Genomic DNA, 22,286 nt, shown 5'->3' with positions numbered 1-22,286 from the left:
TCTCATCCATCTGGGATGTGCTTGGGGAAAAAGATGAAGGGAAAGATTCAGCTTCCTGTTCCCTAAAACGGCAGCAAAGCTGCTGTTGCAATGGAAATGGGGAGCAGCCGATCTCTCCAGTGGTTGGGGAGTATCGTGTACCCCCCCCACATTCCCATTTGAGCCTCTCCTGGGGACACTTCTACGGGGAGCCAATCCATGTCCTCTAGGACCAGAGTTGCCCCGTTTGCCTTAAGTTTTATGCCACAGCTGATTTTCTGGTGGAGCTAGAACACAAAGTATCTCCTCTCTTTTCAAATTTCTCTTGGTTATTCATGCAAATCAATTTTTTTCATACCAAGTTGACATAAGTTTAGCGAGTTCTAGCTATTCTTATCAAAGGCTCATAAATACTAATAAATGTGCATTCTCAAAAAGTCAGTCATTTCAACTAAAAAGTTTATGTTTTCTTGTCTTCATTTCATCCTTTGTGCCCAAGTTTTAGTTTCTGTGGTCATCTAAGCCATCTATAATTTTGCTCATATGGAATTTCTTGTTGTTGCTGTAACTTTTATGAATCAGCTCTTTGACTGTGTATGATTTACAACTGACCTAAATATCTCCACTATTGAAACTGAGTAGATTTTCCCTCAAGGGTCTTGTGAAGCCCACAAGCCCTTGCATTTGTGTCTACTTCTTTGGAAGACTGGTCTTGCTGTACTGGGACCCCTGGCTCGAGTCAGGAAGGAGCCAGCACATACAAGGACAGATGCAGCTCCACCGCCCAGAGTGCTCTTCTCCACGTTGATCTCAGAGACAACACTGGCCAACAGCTGTCTCTGGGACAGGCAGCTCCAAGTTCTCAGCTGTGGAAAAGCTACCAGGATCCAATGTGAGTGCAGCACACATGTTCCAGGCAGATCCAGCAGCCGCTTGGCTTCTGTACATGCATTTTTCTGTACCCAACACTGATTCACTTTACTAAACACTTCTTGAGACTCCGCTTTGTAAATCCTCGTTGAGTCTTGCTATAGTTTGGATCCTGAATGCTCCCCACAGGCTGCCCAGGGTGGTGCTACGAAAGGCGGTATAAGCTACAGGAAGAGGGCCTAACGGGAGACCCTGAGTCACCAGGAGGCCCTTCCCCCAGACATGCTCTAACCATCCTCCTTGGGCTCCTTGCCACACAGCAAAGCCTGCACCACGCCCTTTAGACATTGAACCTTCAAGACACTGAGCTAAATAAACCTTGTGTTCCTTCCTACTTAGTTTATCTCAGGCCTTTTATTGCAATAATGAAAAACTGAGTCATACAAATCTCCAGTTCTACCTTATTTGGGGTTCTGTTCTACAAAATTAGACTACTTTTATTGATTACTTGCCCATTGTTTCTATAAAATTTGGACATTAAACCTCTCATGTTTTGTAATCACAGAATTTTAGAGCTAAAGAAAACATTCTCATCTTTTTTTAAAAAATTATTTGATAGGTAAAGTTACAGACAGTGAGAGAGAGATACAGAGAGAAAGGTCCTCCTTCTGTTGGTTCACTCCCCAAGTGGCCGCTACGGCCAGTGCTGTGCCGATCTGAAGCCAGGAGCCAGGTGCTTCTCCTGGTCTCCCATGTGGGTGCAGGGCCCAAGCACTTGGGCCATCCTCCACTGCCCTCCCGGGCCACAGCAGAGAGCTGGCCTGGAAGAGGAACAACCAGGGCTAGAAGCCAGCACCCATATGGAATGTCAGCGCCACAATGCGGAGGATTAACCAAGTGAGCCACGGCGCTGGCCCTGTTCTCACCTCTTAGAGCATTTTGTCCTCGATCACACTGAAGGATTAGTGGAACAACAGTGCAAAGATTTTTGACATAAAATATTGTTGGGGCAAGCATTGGGCGCAACAGTGCCAACACTTGGAAAGGCCGTATCTCCTTTCACAGTGCCAGCTCTACTCCTGCTCCAGGATTCTGCTAACGAGCACCTTGGGAGTGAACCAGAGAATGAGCACTGGCTCTGTCTCCCTCTCTTTCACTCTATCTCGGCCTTTCAAACAACTGCACAAAATACTGTCACTGCTTCCCCTTGACCTCAATTCCGCACCAAGTGACAGCCACTGTGCAGTGAGGCAGTGTGACAAGGCTCAGGTGCTGGCTGAGAGGGGCAAAAAGAGGCAGTTCTTGGTCACTTCTCCTGGATGTAGGGAAAAAGTCAGACCCCGGAGTCCAGCGACTCCGGCACGGTACTTAGGGCTGACGGGCGGCGCTGCCGTCTATGGCACTCTGGTACACGGGCGCTTCAGCCAAGTGCAGCCAGCTGGAACCACAGTCACCTCTCGGGCTTTGCGGGAGCCTCTTCCTTCTTGGCAACATTCACCGTGAATCCAATTTATCGCTGCCTCCCCTGTGTTCCCAGAACATGCTCCCAAGTCTGCCCGAGCACCCACCATGCTCGGGCAGACACCTGATGTCAGGCATGGCCATCGCTCCCCAGCCAGATGATCAGGAACGAGACGGAGAGGAACAGATCACCCTGCTTATGGGCTCATCAGTGCCGGCTCGGTTCCTTCCACCTCCTTATTTTAACAAGTATTTCTACAAGTCAATTTGACCCTTCTACAACATATTTTGCTATAATCAAAAATCATATGAAGGTGTGAGTACACAAGATTCAAACATACAACAGAAAATTACATTACAAATTTCAACTTAAATTGAGAAATCCAAGAGATCTCTCTGGAGACTCTTCTAATTAATTCATGACATTTATCAAAGTACGCTAAATCACAAGGAATCATTAATTAATTACTTTGAATCCTCTTTCCCTGTCACAAAAATATTAGCCTTAATCATTCTTTACATCTTTATTCTTGTATCTTTTATAAAGAACCAACTCATCTTAGGTTAACTCAATCCCCCCCCCCCTTTTTTTTTGGACAGGCAGTTAAACAGTGAGAGAAAGTGAGAGTGAGAGTGAGAGTGAGAGAAAGGTCTTCATTTTCCATTGGTTCACCCCCCAAATGGCCATCGATCCAAAGCCAGGAGCCAGGTGCTTCTCCTGGTCTCCCATGGGGTGCAGGGCCCAAGCACTTGGGCCATCCTCCACTGCACTCCCGGGCCACAGCAGAGAGCTGGCCTGGAAGAGGGGCAACCGGAACAAAACCCGGTGCCCCAACTGGGACTAGAACCCGGGGTGCTGGTGCCGCAGGCAGAGGATTAGCCTAGTGAGGCACAGTGCTGGCCAGGTTAACTCAATTCCATCAACACCTATTGCACTGCACAAGATAACAGGGTTCCCTTCTCCCCTTTATTCGTACTTAGCATGATTTAGTGACACTTTTGTTACAAGGCACACAGAAACGAAAACACCTGAGCAATGGGACGAAACCCTGACAATGAGCCTGGAGAATCAAAGACGGCTCTGGTGTGCCCTGGATGTCTACGAGGGCTGATACTTTAAAAGCAGAGAACCAGGGAGAAAAACGAAACAAAACAAGAGGGGCCTGCATTGTGGTGCAGCTGGTTGGGCCATTGCCTGCAAAGCCAACATCCTAAATGGGCACCAGTTCCAGCTGCTTCACTTCTGATCCTGCTCCCCGCTAACGCCCCTGGGAAACCTGGCCCAAGCACTTGGGACAGACCTGGATGCAGCTCCAGGCTCCTAGCTTTGGTCTGGCCCAGCCCCCATTGTTACAGCCATTGGGGGATGAACCAGCAGACTGAACATCTGTCCATCCCTCTCTTTCTTCCCTCCCTCCTTCTGCTTCTCTGTAACTCTGCCTTTCAAATAAATAAATAAATCTTAGATAAGAGAGAAAGCAGCATGTTGAGCTGCACACCCAGCTTCACAGGGGTTCACGATTCTGGCCTTCACAAGGAGGGTGTCTACGGCCACAGCGTGCAGCACCCCGACTACAGCCGGGTCACCTGGGCACATGTCCTTCAACCCTCACCCCATCTCTCCAGGTCTCAGCCACAAACTTCCTAGCAGCATGGGAAACTTAACCTAGAAAAAGCCCTGGAGTTTTCTAGGTGACCTTGTCAAGGAATAAACCTGTATTCGACATACCCTGTTCAAAGCGGCGAGGACCAGTTTGTGGATGTCACTCCTGAAACACTGCTTTCTAACCACGTTTAGGTTCCGCTGAGATTCTGTTTCCTCTCTGGACTCTTCCGGCATACCTACATGCAAAAGCACACAGAGAGGCAAATAAATAAAAGCAGGCTTTTCTCCTGAAGATTCAAGCTGAGCTGTCACTTGTTAGAAATGATCATGAGAAGCCAATGATACATTTGTGCATGGCTCTGTTTCAAGGGTTGTAAGGAACGCATAAACACAGTTCATCACTAGATACAAAGAAGCACAATGTGTCTGGAAGTTTACCACTTAAAGAAGCAAGAAGGGACCACCAGGGAGGGATTTCTGCACCAGGCAGTCTCTTTTGTATAAGTAGACTGTGGTGTAAGACACCAGAAAGTTTTCTTGCAACAGTGGCCGGGCAGAGAAAGGCTGAATTGTCTGGAGCTCTATGTTTAAACGCCAGCTATGATTTGTAGGCAGAAAAAAAGCAGATAGAAAAATAGTGGAAAAGCAGTATTATGATAGTGGAAAGCATGTCCTTCTTTAATTTTATTAGAAGTTTTCTAAGTGTGACATAATGGTACTATCTTTAAAAAATTCCTTAAAGCGGCCTTGTCTAAATATGATCAGAGTCGACGAACTCAAGGGGCTTTCATAGCCTTGGCAGCTCATGACTAGAGCCTAGGGTGATTACTGATGCCATAAACAAGAGTGTCAATTTGTTAAGTCAACAACAGGAGTCACTGTGCACTTACTCCTCATGTAGGATCTCTGTCCTTAGTGTGCTGTACATTGAGATTTAATGCTGTAACTAGTACTCAAACAGTATTTTTCACTTTACGTTTCTGTGTGGGAGCAAACTGTTGAAATCTTTACTTAATGTATGCTAAACTGATCTTCTGTATATAAAGAGAATCAAAAATGAATCTTGATGTGAATGGAAGGGGCGAGGGAGTGGGAAAGGGGAGGGTTGTGGGTGGGAGGGACGTTATTGGGGGGAAGCCATTGTAATCCATAAGCTGTACTTTGGAAATTTATATTCATTAAATAAAAGTTAAAAAAAAATTCCTTAAAGCCAAAAGTGTTAAAAAAATATGACAGTGGCCGGCGCCGCGGCTCACTAGGCTAATCCTCTGCCTTGCGGCGCCGGCACACCGGGTTCTAGTCCCGGTCGGGGCGCCGGATTCTGTCCCGGTTGCCCCTCTTCCAGGCCAGCTCTCCGCTGTGGCCCGGGAATGCAGTGGAGGATGGCCCAAGTCCTTGGGCCCTGCACACCATGGGAGACCAGGAAAAGCACCTGGCTCCTGCCATCGGATCAGTGTGGTGGGCCGGCCGCAGTGCACCGGCCGTGGCGGCCATTGGAGGGTGAACCAACGGCAAAAAGGAAGACCTTTCTCTCTGTCTCACTCTCACTGTCCACTCTGCCTGCCAAAAAAAAAAAAAAAATGACAGTCAAAAAATTCATCTAATAGATGAGTAAACTATTATGAAGCAATGTTTACCAAATCTGAGACAACAGAAATGACTACTAAGGAACATATTTATAATACTCCCCTGCAATAACGTGTATTAATGCAAACTATAAACTGGCTATCTATAGCCTTTCCAAGAACTAGATTGCCAACGTCTGCCAGGGGCCTTCCCCATGCCCAGAATTCAGGGAAGAGGGCAGACCTCACTGCAGCTCTGTCACTGGGTCTGGATCTCACCTTCCGGGCGCACAGTACCTGGGGCTGGGCAGTGGACCACTGCCTATAGTAGCACACACTGCAAGCCCCACGCACTGGGTCTTCTCAAACAGCGTCCTTGTGCCCAGGTGAACATTCCCGCAAGTCCCACGCCTGGCCTCTCCTGTGTTGCTTACAGTCCTACCAACCAGCACGCAGGTAACTTCCTTTCCACCAAACAGCTCTGCCTACTGTGCGCCCCACAGACTTCACGAGGGCAGAATCCACAGCCTCGTCACACCCAGATCTCAAGAGCTGCAAGCACCATGCTTCACACATAACAGGTGTTCAACAAATGCATAAGTATCCACCCTGGAGTGAGGCTGCACAGGCTGAAAAGCTGGCTCCACACACAGGGTGTGACCTTAAAACCTTTGACAACCCTCTTCCTCAATTTCCCCATCTGTCAAGTCCTCATAATGCTAGTTACTCTTACTGTTATCAGTTATACATGAGCAGACCATAATAGAGTTTTCAGGTGCCAAGTCGTATCTTCTGTAGATACCAGGGTCCCCATTCCTCTCACTGTCCCCATCAGTGTACTTTTTTTTTTTTTTTTTTGACAGGCAGAGTTAGGCAGTGAGAAAGAGAGACAGAGAGAAAGGTCTTCCTTCCATTGGTTCACCCCCCAACTGGCCATTACGGCCAGCGCACTGCACCGATCTGAAGCCAGGAGCCAGGTGCTTTTCCTGGTCTCCCATGGGGTGCAGGGCCCAAGCACTTGGGCCATCCTCCACTGCACTCCCGGGCCACAGCAGAGAGCTGGACTGGAAGAGGAGCAACTGGTGCAGAACTGGCGCCCCAACCGGGACTAGAACCCGGTGTGCCGGCGCCGCAGGAGGAGGATTAGCCTAGTGAGCCGCGGCGCCGGCCCGCATCAGTATACTTTTATAATCTTCATCTTTCTCCTCTATATACTTTTCAGTTGCCCTATGTTTCTTCTTAAAGAATTTTACATTATTTCCTCTGGAACTAAATGAGACAAATGATATTCTGTTAAAACTACTACACCTTTATTATTAATTCATAGAAGCAACCAGCTTAACACTTTCATAAGCTGTTATGTTTAAAAAACAGGAAGTAGCAGTACTGCATTGAAAGAAATTAATTTGTTAGCAGATGTAGCATGTGATTCTTTACTGGATACTTGATTATACAAGCTTGTGGTAATGTACATCTTTGTTACTAAGGACATGCAAACGTCATCAAGTGAATGTGTGTCTGGCTATCTTAGAATAACCTCAAAATGTTCAAATAAAAATTATATACACTCTTGGGGTACTGGTTATGTAATTACTCATTAGCTATACCAGAGAACAATACAGTACAACATGGCATGGTGCAGGGGGAGATGTGCGAGTACCATGCTACGGCATGACACATGGCACACGACACTATTCCATGGTATGACATGGAACACCACGCTGTGTTGTGTTGTTGCAGTGTAGCACAGTATGGGGTGATGTGGTGTGCTAGTTTGATATGGTAACAAAGTTGAACAGGTGATTAAGCCTTTACCTAACCGAAATGTGCTTACACTCTCTGTTTACACGTCTACTAATACAGATCTCCATGCACAAAGCACAGCCCCATAGTCACCCTTCCATGACATCCATAGCACATCTAAATGACCATCAACTAACAACACTGCTGCAAGGTCCATTTAAGAAAAAAAGAAAAGACATCCAGAACTTATTTTCAGACTAAAGGAGTGTTCTCTTATTAACTCAACGCCTTGGTTCTGAACATCTTTTGCTTATCTTTAAAACTGAATTCCATCCTCGAAAGAACAAGGCTGACATCTTTAAGGGAAAAGCTGAAGGGTTTTGCTGTTGCTGCTGTCATTTTACTGTAACCTATAAAGAAAATAAAATCGGTATTTTCATGCAAAATTATATCTGCTAAGTTTCAAAAGTTGGCTGACAACTAGCAATGGAACAGCATGATTCAATCTAAAAAAACTGAATGAATACCTATTTAAGCTCAAGGTACTAGGGATTAAAAACAAAAAAGATTCACAGAACAAAGCTGCATCTTTAGAAAGTATCCTCTTAGGATGGCCCAAGTGCTTGGGTCCTGCACCCACATGGGAGACCAGGAGAAGAACCTGGCTCCTGGCTTCGGATCAGCGCCGTGCGCCGGCCGCAGCGGCCATTGGAGGGTGAACCAATGGCAAAGGAAGACCTTTCTCTCTGTCTCTCTCTCTCTCTCACTGTCCACTCTGCCTGTCAAAAAAGAGAGAAAGAGAGAGAAAAAGAAAGTATCCTCTTAAACTGAGTGTCCTCTTAGACTCAGGAACACAAAATACCTATGTAACTGTAGAAAATGGTAGGTTCTGGAAGATTTTATTTTAAAGGGAAAAAAAATGGAACTTCCGAAGAATTGTGAATGTTACAAAACAAAAACTCTGCCCTTCCAGTTTCCCGTGGCACAGGACTGACCACCTTGCAGACCCCACCCTGGCCCACCCTGGCCCAGCCTCCTTCCCCACCAAGGGTCCTGCATGCAGTCTCCCTGCCAGTCACCTCGCACCACAGCGCTCCTGTTAGCAACTGAAAGCCTGGCTGTGAGCCCACACGTTTTAAACGCCTTTTAATAAACCCGAACTGACTTCCAGGAGAAAGCACACTGCTCACCCTGCATCCCACATTCCATTCCACACACGACCGCCTCCCCGCACTCCTCCCCGCCCCTGACCCTGAGAATCTGCTGTTCTTGCAAAGTCCTCCCAGGCCAGGGCTACTCAACCTCCAACGGCAAGGATCCCAACTTCCCCCCACTGCCCTGCCTCCACTGAGACTGCCACAGCCTTCTACACATGCAGTCACTTCAAGTCTATGGAAAATGGCATTTAAAGATAAGTCTATTTAAGGTACAAACATTTTGGAAATTTGTGCCTATCTGTGTATCTCTAAGCTCCTGTATCAGCACAGTCATGCTATTCTCTCATCATCTTTCAAACCACAACAGCATCACGTTCATTAGAACAGACGAGGCACCTAATAGGTATGTGTTGAATGAATGGAGGAGCAGGTGATGTGGATGTGCTTCTGGGTAAAATAAGGTCAGAACAGGTGTAGGTAGGAGTTAAAGGAGAGTAGACACCACTGTCGTCAGAGAGATGCATGTGGTTATACGGTTGGTTATACTGCAGGAAAACTAACTCAACCAGAGGGAAAGCAGCGCTGGGGTGAAGCCAGGTAAAGGTATGGAAATGAGCTGCCATCATGGTTCAGACAAGGCAAGGCAAGCTTGCACTCACAATCAAGTGACAGCGATAAAAAAAAAAAAAAAAAAAAAAAAAAAAAAGAATTATCAGACAGAAGCTCTTCTTAGAGATAAAAGCTGCATATTTGGGGCATGCATTTGGTCTTGCTGTTATTCAAGATTTCTTTTTTAATTTATTTGAAAGAGTTACAAAGAGAGGGAGACACATAAAGAGCTTCCATCCACTGGTTCACTCCCCAGGTGGCTACAATGGCCAGAGCTGGGCCAGGCTGAAGCCAGGACCTGCATCCAGGTCTCCCATGTGGGTGGCAGGGGCCCAAGTACTTGGGCCATCTTCTGCTGCTTTTCCCAGGCCATAGCAGGGAGGTGGGTTGAAAGCACAGCAGCTAGAACATGAACGGGCATCCATATGGGATGCGGCATCACAGGCAGCCACCTCACCTGCTCTGCCACAACGCCAGTCCCAGTTAAGATTCTTAAGACCCCACATGGCCCAGCAGAGTCCTTGGGTTCAACACTCAGCCCAGCTCCTTGACTCTGACTAATAAACATCCTGGGAGGCAGCCATGACTGCTCAAGTAGCTGGGTCCCTGCCCCGCATGTTGGAGACCTGGATTGAGTTACAGCTCCTTGCTCCACCCCCAGCCCAGTCCTCGCCACTGTGGGCATGCGAATGGGGAACCAGTGGATGGGAGCATTCGCTCTTTCTCTCTCTCTCTCTCTCTCTCTCTCTCTCTGCCTCTCATAAGTTTTTAAAATAAAATTAAAAAACCCACACTTCACATTTTATTTATTACTTTTGCAGTAAATGACTGAATTTTCTCATGGAGTTTCTTATAAATTGACTAAGTGACTTTCACATCACCATCCACATTTCATTTTTGGTTCAGCAGAGAGCTCTGCATTTGGCTGGCAGAAACCATCCCTCTAACTTCTGCCTAGAAAATGGATGTTGCTAAAAACTCCCAAGTCCATTTGAACATCTATCACTCCCCGCAATCTACATAGGACTTACCTGGCATCATAAAATGTAGAATAGCTCGGAGTGCCTCCAGCTGCACTGACAGTGACGCCTCGTGACTTCTCATAACTGTTATTATTTTGGGGACCACTGCCGCCACTGTATCCAGGGAAATGTGACTGCAGGAATAACATTGGCATACTTACTAAAAATCAATCTGACTTAATCACACACACACACACACCAAACTTTAAACAGACGCAAGAAAAGAGAACCATGAACTTTACCAGGAAAGGCTACCTGAAAATGCACTCGACTTTGGTAATGTAACAACCGTGTTGTTTAAACTTTCACCTCAAGAACTAGAATTCACAGACAACTGAGATTCATTTTATTGTTTCATAAAACTAGGAGCTTCCTTCTGATCTGTGTGTGCAACCATCCCAGAAGGCAGGAGAGTCCACCCTCATTTTCCAAAGGACTTGAGCAGATGCAGGTTAACTCCCAAAGTCCCATCGTCACGGCTGACATGCAAACTTGTCTAACGGCAGGGCTGGGCACTGGGCTTCCTGCCACGCGAGCATCACTGAGCCGCTGGTAGGGCATTTACGGAGTTGTGTTTTACATGAAGCCTTGTTCTCCCCAAGGTCTTGGAGCTATGGTCTCTTTTTTACTTATTTGTTTGTTTATTTATTTATTTTTGACAGGCAGAGTGGACAGTGAGAGAGAGAGAGAGACAGAGAGAAAGGTCTTCCTTTGCCGTTGGTTCACCCTCCAATGGCCACTGTGGCCAGCGTACCGCACTGATCCGATGGCAGGAGCCAGGTGCTTCTCCTGGTCTCCCATGGGGTGCAGGACCCAAGCACCTGGGCCATCCTCCACTGCACTCCCAGGCCACAGCAGAGAGCTGGCCTGGAAGAGGGGCAACCGGGACAGAATCCGGCGCCCCAACCGGGACTAGAACCCGGTGTGCCGGCGCCGCAGGCGGAGGATTAGCCTAGTGAGCCGCGGCGCCGGCCGGAGCTATGTGCTCTTTCACAGATGAACACACACCCTTCACCCAGAGCTCAGGAGGCACCGTGCGCTGTCACGGAGGCAGCCTCGCTTTCCACAGCAAGTGCACCATGCACGGATCAGAGCTGCGTCATAGCTGTGCATGCGGTCATCATGATGGTGCTTTTCCACCTGCAGGCCACACTTTCAACAGTGAACATAGGAGGCGCTGTGTCCCTGTCAGCTGGGAATCCCCACTGAACTGTGCACATCTCACACTTGAGCAAACAGCCAGAAACTACAGAACCCTAACCCGTGCTTTACGACTTCATTTATCAAGGAGGTTGCCCCACTCCTAAAGGTTCAACGCTTACAGCACCACAAAAACCAACAATCAAGATGAAGTACTCAAGAGCAACCTTTAAATAAGAGAAAACGACTGAGAAAGACGAAGCATGCAGATAGATACAGACTGGATGGTAAGACAGCAGAGCCCGCCGCCCAAGCAGACAGGTGCACCACACCCCAGGCCCGTCGGTCACATTGTGCAGCAGCAGTTGTCACAGCTGTGATTTGCTGGGTGCTCAAAATGCACCAGGCATTATCCACACTGCTTCATGAAAATTAACTTCCGTAATCCCCGCATTATAAAATCATAACACGAGATCCTTAAAATATATTTCTGGTTGAGATAACATTTTTACTTTGCATCACAGACAAAGGCTTTTTGGCTCCACTGAATAAAGAATTCAACAAATAAAAAGTGAAAAGACCACAGTGCAACAGGAAAATAGGCAAGGGCTATGATCAACAATCAAATGAAAACAAGTTCAATCTCTTTCACATAAATTTTATAAGTCACAAAAGCATTAAAAAGTTAGGATATAATTTCCACCAATTTGTTGGATGAATAAAGTTTAACAAAACACAGTATCTGCAGCCAAACTGGTACACATGGGTATTTCCTTCCTTCCTTCTTTCTGAATTTTGGCTCCCACATTTAAGGGAGGAGACATGAAGTTTTCATTACCCCTTGTTACAGGTGAGGAACCTGATGTTCAGCAAACAGTTCGCTCAAATTAGCTGCAGTTAGGACACACCACCAGTTTTGGCTGCCACACCTCTGCCTTTTGTGTTTTCCCTGACGCGTGCCGGTTCCCTCATGGCCTTTTTTGTTTGTTCGAAATTTACTCAATGTCAAAGCTAATTCACATTTTGCACCTTAATAAATGAAAAGGGGCAGTGAGCGTACTCTGCAGTAAGCATCGCCTGCACATCACTGAGTTCTGGTTTTTTTAACTAACAGTTCTGCCCATGCCACCATCTACCCCCAGATAAAAAGGTCTAGGCCCCACTGTGCCCCTCATTAGCCAGGCTCTTACTCTGAACACCGAGGAACTGGGCCAGGCGCACCTTAGGTTCCCCCAGCTGGAGTCTGAGAGTTAATTCACATGAAGAAATTATAATCCAGTTTTGTTGTGAAGAAGCTACAGTTAAAAAGCTAGTCTCTCATTTCATGTCTTAGACCTTTCATGCTGACACAATCGGCAGAAATAACGCTGATGTCACGTACCGGGTAATCACAAGATTTCTAAATGTAGTGAACACTGTGCAGAGAAACCAACCTTCGTCATCTGTCCTCAAGCTCTGCCAATCCTTTCCACGTTCAGATGAAGCAATTCTGTGGCCTCGGTGACAGGAGACCATACTGCCAAAGGTGTCAGTCTTCAAAGCCCCATGTTTGCCCCTTGTAGCAATAACCTTGACATAGGGACAGTCCCTCGGCCCCACCTGTTCTGCGTAAGTGTGTGAGTCCGTCTTACCTGCCTTCAAACAGGTGGTTCAGCATCTTACAGCCACTCTCGGCCACTTCAGGGGAATGTGCGTGCCGCTGCATTAACTCCAGAACATTCAGGTATATCCCTTTAGACAACAGGATCTTTCTGAAATTAACTGCAAGGTTGTTTCCATGTTACTTGTAGAAAGCAAAGCCAAATTTCCTCATTTTGCACTAACACACGGGATATAAGACAGCCCAAACTCACAGGAAAGCATGTCCCCAAAGGGACAAATACCATATGTTCTCCCTGATCGGTGACAACTAACCGAGCACCAAAAAGGAAACCTGTTGAAGTGAAATGGACACTATGAGAAACAGTGACTTGATCAGCCCTTGTCCTGACTGTTAATGTACAACTTAATACTTTCTCCCTTTTAGTATTTTTTTGTTTTACTTAATACTATTGGTTGAACTCTATAATTAACACAAAATTATTCTTAGGTGTTACCTGAAAAGTGATCTCTGTTCAATATAAGAGTGGGAATAAGAGAGGGAGATGTACAATTTGGGACATGCTCAAGCTGACTTTTCCAAATGGTAGAGTTAGAATCATGCCAGGGGAACCCAATACAATCCGATCAAGGTGGCATGTACCAATGTCATCTCACTAGTCCCAGTGATCAATTGATCACACTGATAGGTCTAAGAGTCAAAGGGATCACACAAACAAGACTGGTCTACTAATACTAACGGATAGAATAAAAAAGGGAGAGAATGATCCAACATGGAAAGTGGGATACACAGCAGACTCATAGAATGGCAGATGTCTGAAGCAGCACTCTGGCCTCAGAATCAGCCCTTAAGGCATTTGGATCTGGCTGAAAAGCCCATGAGAGTATTTCAGGCATGGAAAGCCAAAACACTGTGGCAAAAAAAAAAAACCTAAATGAAAGATCTCTGCGAGTGAGATCCCAGTGGAAAGAACAGGTCGTCAAAGAAGGAGGTACCTTTCTCTAAAGGGAGGAGAGAACTTCCACTTTGACTATGACCCTGTCGGAATAAGATTGAAGTCGGCGAACTCAAAAGGCTTCCATAGCCTTGGCAACTCATGACAAGAGCCTAGGGAGATTTCTGATGCCATAAACAACAGTGTCAATTTGTTAAGTCAACAACAGGAGTCACTGTGCACTTACTCTCTCATGTGGGATCTCTGTCCTTGATGTGTTATTCAATGTGAATTAATGCTATAACTAGTACTAAAACAACATTTTACACTTTATGTTCTGTGTGTGTGTACAAACTGATGAAATCTTTACTTAATATATACTAAATTGATCTTCTGTATATAAAGATAATTGAAAATGAATCTTGATGTGAATGGAATGGGAGAAGGAGCGGGAAAGGGGAGGGTTGCGGGTGGGAGGGAAGTTATGGGGGGGGGAAAGCCACTGTAATCCATAAACTGTACTTTGGAAATTTATATTTACTAAATAAAAGTTAAAAAAAAAAAGGATAGCCCAAATTCACAGGAAAGCATGTAAAAACATACAAAACATATTTCACTGACAACCTATGTATCACTAATGCTGATTTCTTTAACATATATACCATTTTCCATTTTTTATATGATTAAAATTTGTTAAGATTTTGGTTTAAGGGGCTGGCTCTATGGCTCAGCAGGTTAACACCCTGCCTGAAGCGCCAGCATCCCATATGGGCACCAGTTCTAGTCCTGGCTGCTCCTCTTCCAGTCCAGCACTTTGCTGTGGCCTGGGAAAGCAGTGGAGGATGGCCCAAGTCCTTGGGCCCCTGTACGCATGTGGGAGACCCAGAAGAAGCCCCTGGCTCCTGGCTTCAGATCAGCGCAGCTCTGGCCATTGCAGCCAATTCGGGAGTGAACCATCAGATGGAAAACCTCTCTCTGTGTCTCTCTCTGTAACTCTGACTTTCAAATAAATAAATCTTTAAAAAAAAAAAAAAAAGAAGATGATGATGATGTTGGTTTCATCCACAGAGTCGGCTGTTCCACCACAGAGAGAATAGCCCAGGGCGTGTGAAAGCAGGGACTTTGCAGGGACAAAAAAAAAAATGCTTAGATTAAATTATACTCTCCAAATAAGAGGCAGGGCCGGACCAGTTTAGTACTTGGATGGGAGAATATCCGGGTGCAGGAGACACCAGCGATTTAGAAATAAGGCACAGGGAGTGCAGAGGGTGACCACTCTCCCGGGTCTCAGGGAGGGGGGAGTCTAAGAAGGGACGAACAGTGGCTTTTCTGGAGCCCTGAGCCGCTCTGTCCATTTACCAGTGACCACCAGCACCATCAGCTTCATGTCTGCCCTCACACAAGGGCTAGAGCGGCCGCAACTGTGCTCCTTTGTTTTTACCAAGCAACCCCAGAGCTTGGCAAACACACAGACGCCCGCACGGCCCCTTCTGCACCGGAGGTACAAGAGCAACGGCACCCGGCAAGGACAACACCAAGGAACTTTCCTCTCCACTGTCAACTTCCCCGGGAAACAAACCCACGGCCTTGACGTTTCTACATGAACACCCGCTCTCTGCCAGTCTCCATGCAGGAATCAGCCGCGTGATCACACGCTGTCACTGAGAAATGCAATGGCAAAGGCCGGCGCCGCGGCTCACTAGGCTATCCTCCGCCTTGCGGCGCCGGCACACCGGGTTCTAGTCCCGGTCGGGGCACCGGATTCTGTCCCGGTTGCCCCTCTTCCAGGCCAGCTCTCTGCTGTGGCCCAGGAGTGCAGTGGAGGATGGCCCAAGTGCTTGGGCCCTGCACCCCATGGGAGACCAGGAGAAGTACCTGGCTCCTGCCATCAGATCAGTGCGGTGCGCCAGCCACAGTGCACCGGCCGCGGCGGCCATTGGAGGGTGAACCAACAGCAAAGGAAGACCTTTCTCTCTGTCTCTCTCTCACTGTCCACTCTGCCTGTCAAAACAAAACAAAACAAAAAAACCAAAACAAAAAAAAAGAAATGCAATGGCAAAGTGGCAGAGAAGGAAATTTAGAAGAATTAAATACTGGGTTTCAAACAAACTGTGGGGGCCGGTGTTGTGGTTTATCCAGTTAACCCACTGCCTATGATGCCGGCAGCTCACATGGGCATGGGTTTGTATCCTAGCAGTCCCACTTGCAATCCAGCTCCCTAATAGCCTGGGAAGAGCAGCTGGAGATGGCCCACGTGCTTGGGCCCCTACACCAACATGGGAGACTCAGATGAAGCTGCTGGTTCCTGGCTTCTGCCTGGCTCATTCCTGGCTTTTACAGCCACTTTGGGAATGAGCCAGCAGGTGGAAGACCTCTTTCTCACTGTCTCTCCATCTCTCTCCTACTCTGCCTTTCAAATAAATCAATAATTTTTTTTAAATTGCATACCTTAACAATAAACAGAGGCTGGCGCCACGGCTCACTAGGCTAATCCTTCGTCTTGCGGCGCCGGCACACCGGGTTCTAGTCCCAGTCGAGGCACCAGATTCTGTCCCAGTTGCCCCTCTTCCAGGCCAGCTCTCTGCTGTGGCCAGGGAGTGCAGTGGAGGATGGCCCAAGTGCTTGGGCCCTGCACCCCATGGGAGACCAGGAGAAGCACCTGGCTCCTGCCTTCGGATCAGCGCGGTGCACCGGCCACAGCGCACTGGCTGCAGCGGCCATCGGAGGGTGAACCAACGGTAAAGGAAGACCTTTCTTTCTGTCTCTCTCTCTCTCACTGTCCACTCTGCCTGTCAAAAATAAAAATAATAAAAAAAGAACAAACAGAAATTATATACACATTCTTAGACACTGCCAACACCTGGACACCTTTTTAAACACTTCCACATATTAAGATATGTTAAGGGGACCGGCATTTAGCCCAGTGGTTAGGATGTTCACATCTCACATCCCTGTGCTGGCTCCTGACTCCAGCTTCCTGCCAGCACAGACGCTGGTGGGCAGCAGTGACGGCTCAACTCACTGCGATGCACATGGAAGACCTGGACTGAGTTCCCGGTCTCTGGCTTCCGCCTGGCCCAGTCCTAGGTGTTGCAGGCACTTAGGGGGAACCAGCTCTGTTCTGTCTCTGATTATTTTTTAAGAATTTTATAAGAATTTGAACACTTCACCCTATCACGCCAAATTTTATTGACACTCTCAAAGTGGCTACCTTATATCCAAGGAGAAATTTTAGAAGACAGAAGGGACCAGCGCAGCGGCACAGTAGGTTAAAGCTCCGGCTTGCAGTGCCAGCATCCTATATGGGCACTGGTTCAAGCCCCAGCTGCTCCGCTTCCAATCCAGCTCACTGCTTACTGCCTGAGAAAGCAGCAGATGATGGGTCAAGTGCTTGAGCCCCTGCACCCATGTGGGCTCCAGGCTTTGGATTGGCTCAGCTCTGGCTTTTGCGCCCACTTGGGGAGTGAACCAGTGGACAGAAGATCTTTTTTTGTCTCAGCCTCCCTGTGTAACTCTGTCTTCCGTCATATAAAATAAACTAAAAAACAAAAGTACAGATTGCTGGGTCCCAACTCAGCTGAAGAACTGCCGATTTTCGACGAGTTCCCAGGCAGCACTGCTGGTCTAGGGACCACACTCTAATAACCGGTGTGCTAGACAACAAGCCAACGTGCAGCTCGAACCTGGCAGACACCAGCTCAAGGGCAGACATTTCATCAGGAAGTCACTTCAGGGTCTGGAACATTCTATACCTGACGTCTCATTGACTGTCGACCTACACAAGCTCTTGACCTCATTCACTGCGTTTTGGCCAGAAAGGACTTGACGATAAGTAACAACACGAACCTTCCTACACGTCCCCATTCAATCGACCGTCGCCTTTCCGGGTGGCCCACTCTGAGCCCCAACACAGCAAGGCCTCCTTTCCTGAGTCACCTTCTTCCTTAGCTACTTCACAAACCCCATATTTCACGGATTCGCATTCATTGTCCTCCCTAGCAGAAGCCACACTCCATGAGCCTGGGTTCCTTCTTAAGCAATGTATCCAGTCCCTCGGCAGGGTGGGGAATGCCCAGCCCGCAGGCCATATAAGCCCAGGAAATATTGGGTCTGGCCCTGCCAAAGCAACCAAAGAGGGGATTCAAAATTTAATAAATCAGTAGCAGGCTAATTTTTTTTTGACAGGCAGAGTTAGACACAGAGAGAGAGAGACAGAGAGTAAGGTCTTCCTTCCGTTGTTCACCCCCCAAATGGCTGCTACGGCAGGCGCGTTGCACTGATCCGAAGCCAGGAGCCAGGTGCTTCCTCCTGGTCTCCCATGCAGGTGCAGGGCCCAAGGTCTTGGACCATCCTCCACTGCCTTCCCGGGCCACAGCAGAGAGCTGGCCTGGAAGAGGAGCAACCAGGACAGAACCAGTGGCCCAACCGGGACTAGAACCGGGGGTGCCGGCGCCGCAGGCAGAGGATTAGCATAGTGAGCCACAGCGCTGGCCAACAGGCTAATTTTTAAATCAATAGTTTTGTTTGGTCCGCAAATGATGCTATAAATATCCAAACAGCCCTTGGAAGAACAAAGGTGCTCCATTCTTGTGCCTACAGAATTGCCCAGCACATAGCAGGAATACACTAAATATTAACTCAATTAATAAATGAAATGAAGCAAACATAACAGGAGATATTTGGCCTTTCAAATATCTTGGCCTTTGAACCTCCACAGTTCTGAGCACCCCCATCCTCTGGCTACCAAATCAGCCATCTCCCTAAAACACCAGGCATAGCCCTGCACATCCGTCATCCCCAAATGGCTCCCGATGACAAGCAGCCCGAGGCGGCTGGTGAATGAGTTGCTCGAGTCTTTAATATTCCACTGAGGTGGACTCCAAGGACAGCGTGCCTGGGCACCGCCACAGACAGAGGAGTAAGGAATCCAGAAAGAGCAGAGAACTGACTGTGAACACAGATGTCCGGGCTAGCTCTGGACGGCACCAATCCTCAGAGACCGCAACAAGAAGCAAGCCAAATCTCCCCCAAATCCTGGCTGTCCTGTTTCCAGGATGGTTCAAACTGCAGCTCGGGCACAGGCCTGCTGGTGCACACGGAAGTCTGTCTGCTCCCCTAGGAGACCCACCGAGCAGCAGCACCCAAGTTCCGACTCCAACCGAAGGAGCTGACAGCACAGCCCGTCCACTCTAACTGCACCAGAGCATGTGGGAGACAGGGACGGCTGGCAGCAGCGTCCTCTCCTGCCCCTCCCACGCTGACTCATCACGCCAAGGGCAAGCAGCCTGCTTCCCAGTGTCCTTGTCACGCCACATCATTTATTAAGCTGGGGTCAGAGACCAAGTGGGAAAGGAGGAAAGGGGCAAAGAGCTGCCTTCCCCCCTTGCTGGACCTCAGCCATCCCGTCAGGAAGCAAGCCTCAGGGGCTTCCTCAGTCGTTTCTCCTCTCACGCTGTCTTCTACCTGCAGGGCTCACGCCCGTCTCTGGCTCAGGCTTTCTCCCTCCAACAACACCCTGTGAGAGCTGCCAAGTCCCAATGCCTTGCTGGTGTTTCCTCCTGGAAATTTCTGGCAGAAATTCCCATTTGTTGGATCAGGATTCTGAGCAGCCTGAGCCACGATCTTAAACCTTAACAGAATGCCAAGGGGTTACAAGCCATCTCTCTGTTCTTAACTGCACAAAGCTGGAACTCGGGAATTAGGTAAGGGACCATTTTCCAGAAAACTTGTGTATAATAGTTTTATAGTGGTGCAAGTCTTGTGATGCAGTGGGTTAAGCTGCCCTGAGGACGCCCACATCCCATACTGGAGTACCTGGGCTCAAGTCTCACCTCCACTTCCAATCCAGCTGCCTGCTGGTGCACCTGGGAGGTAGCAGGTGATGGCCCAAGTATATTGTCCCCTGCCACCCCCATGAGGGGCCTAGATGAAGTTCCTGGCTCCTGGTTTCAGTGTGACCCAGTCCCTGCTATTCTGAGCATGTATTTTGGCAGTGAGCCAGCAGTTGGAAGATCTCTCTCTCTCTCCCTTCCTGCCTCCCTCTCTCTCTCCCTCTTTTTTTCCTTCTTCCTCTTTCCTGTTACAAATAAATTTAAAAATAATTCTGAAAAACTGAAAGTCTCTTGAAAAAGTAAATATTTTATAATAGATTATTTATAATAGAAAATTTCAAGTGGTGACTATCTCTCTACCCAGTTTTATTTTCTATAAATATTTTCTAAGACAATAACCAATGTTTAAAGGAAAAAAGGGGGGGAAGGGTAACCATTTGGGGTTTATCATGGGTTCCAAAAACCTTCCATGAGACAGGCTAACAGCTCATCAACAAGAGATGGACTTGAAGCAGCTATTAAAAACTATGTGTGAACATAGATTTATCAATGGGAAAAGGAAAAATATACAATTTGATTACTGGAATATGTTAGGATCCCATTTCTGCCTAAAGCTCTAAAATACACTGCACATGCCATGTGTGATGACACACAAGGAAGTCCAGAACACACATGGGAAAATTCATTTTATTCTTGATGGCTCACCTGCATCTCAACATAGCCACACATCAGATGCAGGAAGCTACAAAGCCTCTCACTTTATAAATAGCTTTTCAGTCAACACCACCACGAACAGGTTTCCCTGTTAGACATCTGGGGGCAGCCCTCACCGTTTTGCTCCAGGAGGGTCGACAGCGCGTTTGCCGACGCCTGGAAGACTTCCTTCGACGAGGAGTGCATCAGCATGGACAGCATCACCTCCCTGTGCGCCGGGAGCCTGCCGAAGGGCAAGCGCAGAGTGAGTGGGATCTTGCTGGGAACTGAGTCTCTCTGCACACGGTCCAACATCTCCAACAACAGGCAACGGCATAGAAATAAGGCTATGCACTGTCTTAAGGTGCATGGTAGCTAAACCGTTTCACATTCAAGAGCCAGATTCAAACCACTACTTACCAAGGAAATCAGTTTTTGTTTCTTCCAAAGCTGATTAGCAGAAGGAAAAAAGCAAGCTCAGTAGGTATGTGAGGGGTCTCCTAACAGTTCAGGGAATGGTTGTACAGCCACTGCTTGTGAGGCAGGCATCCCACAGCAGCGCAGGTTAGAGACTAAGCTACCCTAAGTCTATCCAGTTTCCTGCTGATGCACTTGGGAAAAGCATCAAAAGGCGGCCCAAGTACTGGGACCCCTGCCTCCCAAGGAGGAGACCCTCTTAAATAAAATTTTCAGGGAGGTGCCCGTGTTGTGATACAGCGGGTAAAGCCACTGCCTGTAAGACTGGCATCCTATATAGACTGCTGATTTGAGTCCTGGCTGTTCCACATCTGATCCAGCTCCCTTCTAATGTTCCTGGGAAAGCAGCAGACAATAGCCCAAACACTTGAGCCCCTGTGACCACTTGTGAGAGCTTATGGGAGTTCCGGGCTCCCGGCTTCAGCTCAGCTCAGCTCTAGCTCTTGCAGCTATCTGCAGAGTGAACCAGTGGATGGAAGATCTCTTTGTCTTTGTCTCTCCTCCTTTCTATCACTCTGCTTTCCAACTCATACTTCTTTTAAAGTTCACAGAAAGTGTGTACTGTGAAAAACCAGCATGAATTTCAGAATTTTTTGCGCGAAAATAAACTTAGTTTTAATTCTATTTTCTGCAGACCTCAAGAAGCCTCCTCACATACAGAGGAGCTAGGAGGGAAAAGATAAAGTGAGGAGAAGGCAACAGAAGCAAGGAAGGAAAAGGAAACAAGTCATAAAGAAGCACATGGATTTTAAAGACAGAACACAAACATTTTCTGTCACTAACATTTACTTTAAGGGTCTCTTATGAATAGTAAACAACAGGTGAGCTCTGAACAAAAATTGATAAACCACAACACGAGTCTGCCTGATCCTAATTTCCTAAGAGGACTGCTCTCAGTGGAATGACTGGGACGCTTACCAAGCAATCTTCAAAAGAATGACTGTTTCTTTTCAAACCAGAGATGCTGCATTAATTAGCATCCATGCCATTAGCTGAGGGGTCACTACGCAAAGAGGCTGCCAGGATTCCAGGTGTGGACATGACTGTTTCAGTCTGCAAAGAGGGACACTCAGAGTCTCAGAGCACTCACAGCCAACGGCCGGAGCGCAAGGGTCCGGGACAGGCATGGATCAAGGGCCGGGCTCCCGCGTGTGCGTGGGGAGCCAGTGCTGACCTGAAGGTGTGGGAAGGGCGCTACTACCACGAGCTCCAGTGGAGCCCAGAGCTCCCAACATTGCCACATGCGCCAGGCCCTCACCAGAGGGGCCCTCTGACCCAATCTAATTCCTGGGGGTGGCAGCCTGCAGGCCAGAGGGGGCTCTGTGATTTCTCCCATCAGGGCTGAATGCACACGGCGTTTTTAAGCTAGCATCCAGAGCACAGCAAGACTGTTCCTCCACGACTCAGAGATTATGAATAACCGGACTCCCAATCCTTTAGCAATAACGTCCAAACACACTGCCCCTCCCGCCTGTGGCCAGCAAAGACGCTGCAGCACCACAGACCCTCCACCGTATGACCGCAGTGCCTAGAACATGACCGCCCGCAGCAAAGCCCCGGGGAGCGCGTCTCTTAGCGCTGCCTCAAGTGACAGCGGCG

General features: G+C 47.8%; 1 protein-coding gene across 5 annotated transcripts in view; it reads right to left on the bottom strand.

The window, feature by feature from the left end:
* The window catches only part of LRRK2 (leucine rich repeat kinase 2), a 161,976-nt gene that overhangs the window by 115,357 nt on the left and 24,333 nt on the right, over positions 1–22,286 (bottom strand). For all 5 annotated transcript variants that reach the window (XM_070049663.1, XM_070049662.1, XM_070049661.1 and 2 more), the window contains exons 11-14: positions 20,348–20,454; positions 12,784–12,913; positions 10,022–10,146; positions 4,040–4,152 (exon numbers count right to left, since the gene is read on the bottom strand). In XM_070049663.1, coding sequence (XP_069905764.1) covers positions 4,040–4,152; positions 10,022–10,146; positions 12,784–12,913; positions 20,348–20,454 — 475 coding nt within the window. The remainder of the gene's footprint in view (positions 1–4,039; positions 4,153–10,021; positions 10,147–12,783; positions 12,914–20,347; positions 20,455–22,286) is intronic.

This window comes from Oryctolagus cuniculus, chromosome 9 (genome assembly GCF_964237555.1).
Source record: "Oryctolagus cuniculus chromosome 9, mOryCun1.1, whole genome shotgun sequence".
Taxonomy (NCBI): Eukaryota; Metazoa; Chordata; class Mammalia; order Lagomorpha; family Leporidae; genus Oryctolagus; species Oryctolagus cuniculus.
This window is presented reverse-complemented; position numbering and strand designations above follow the sequence as displayed.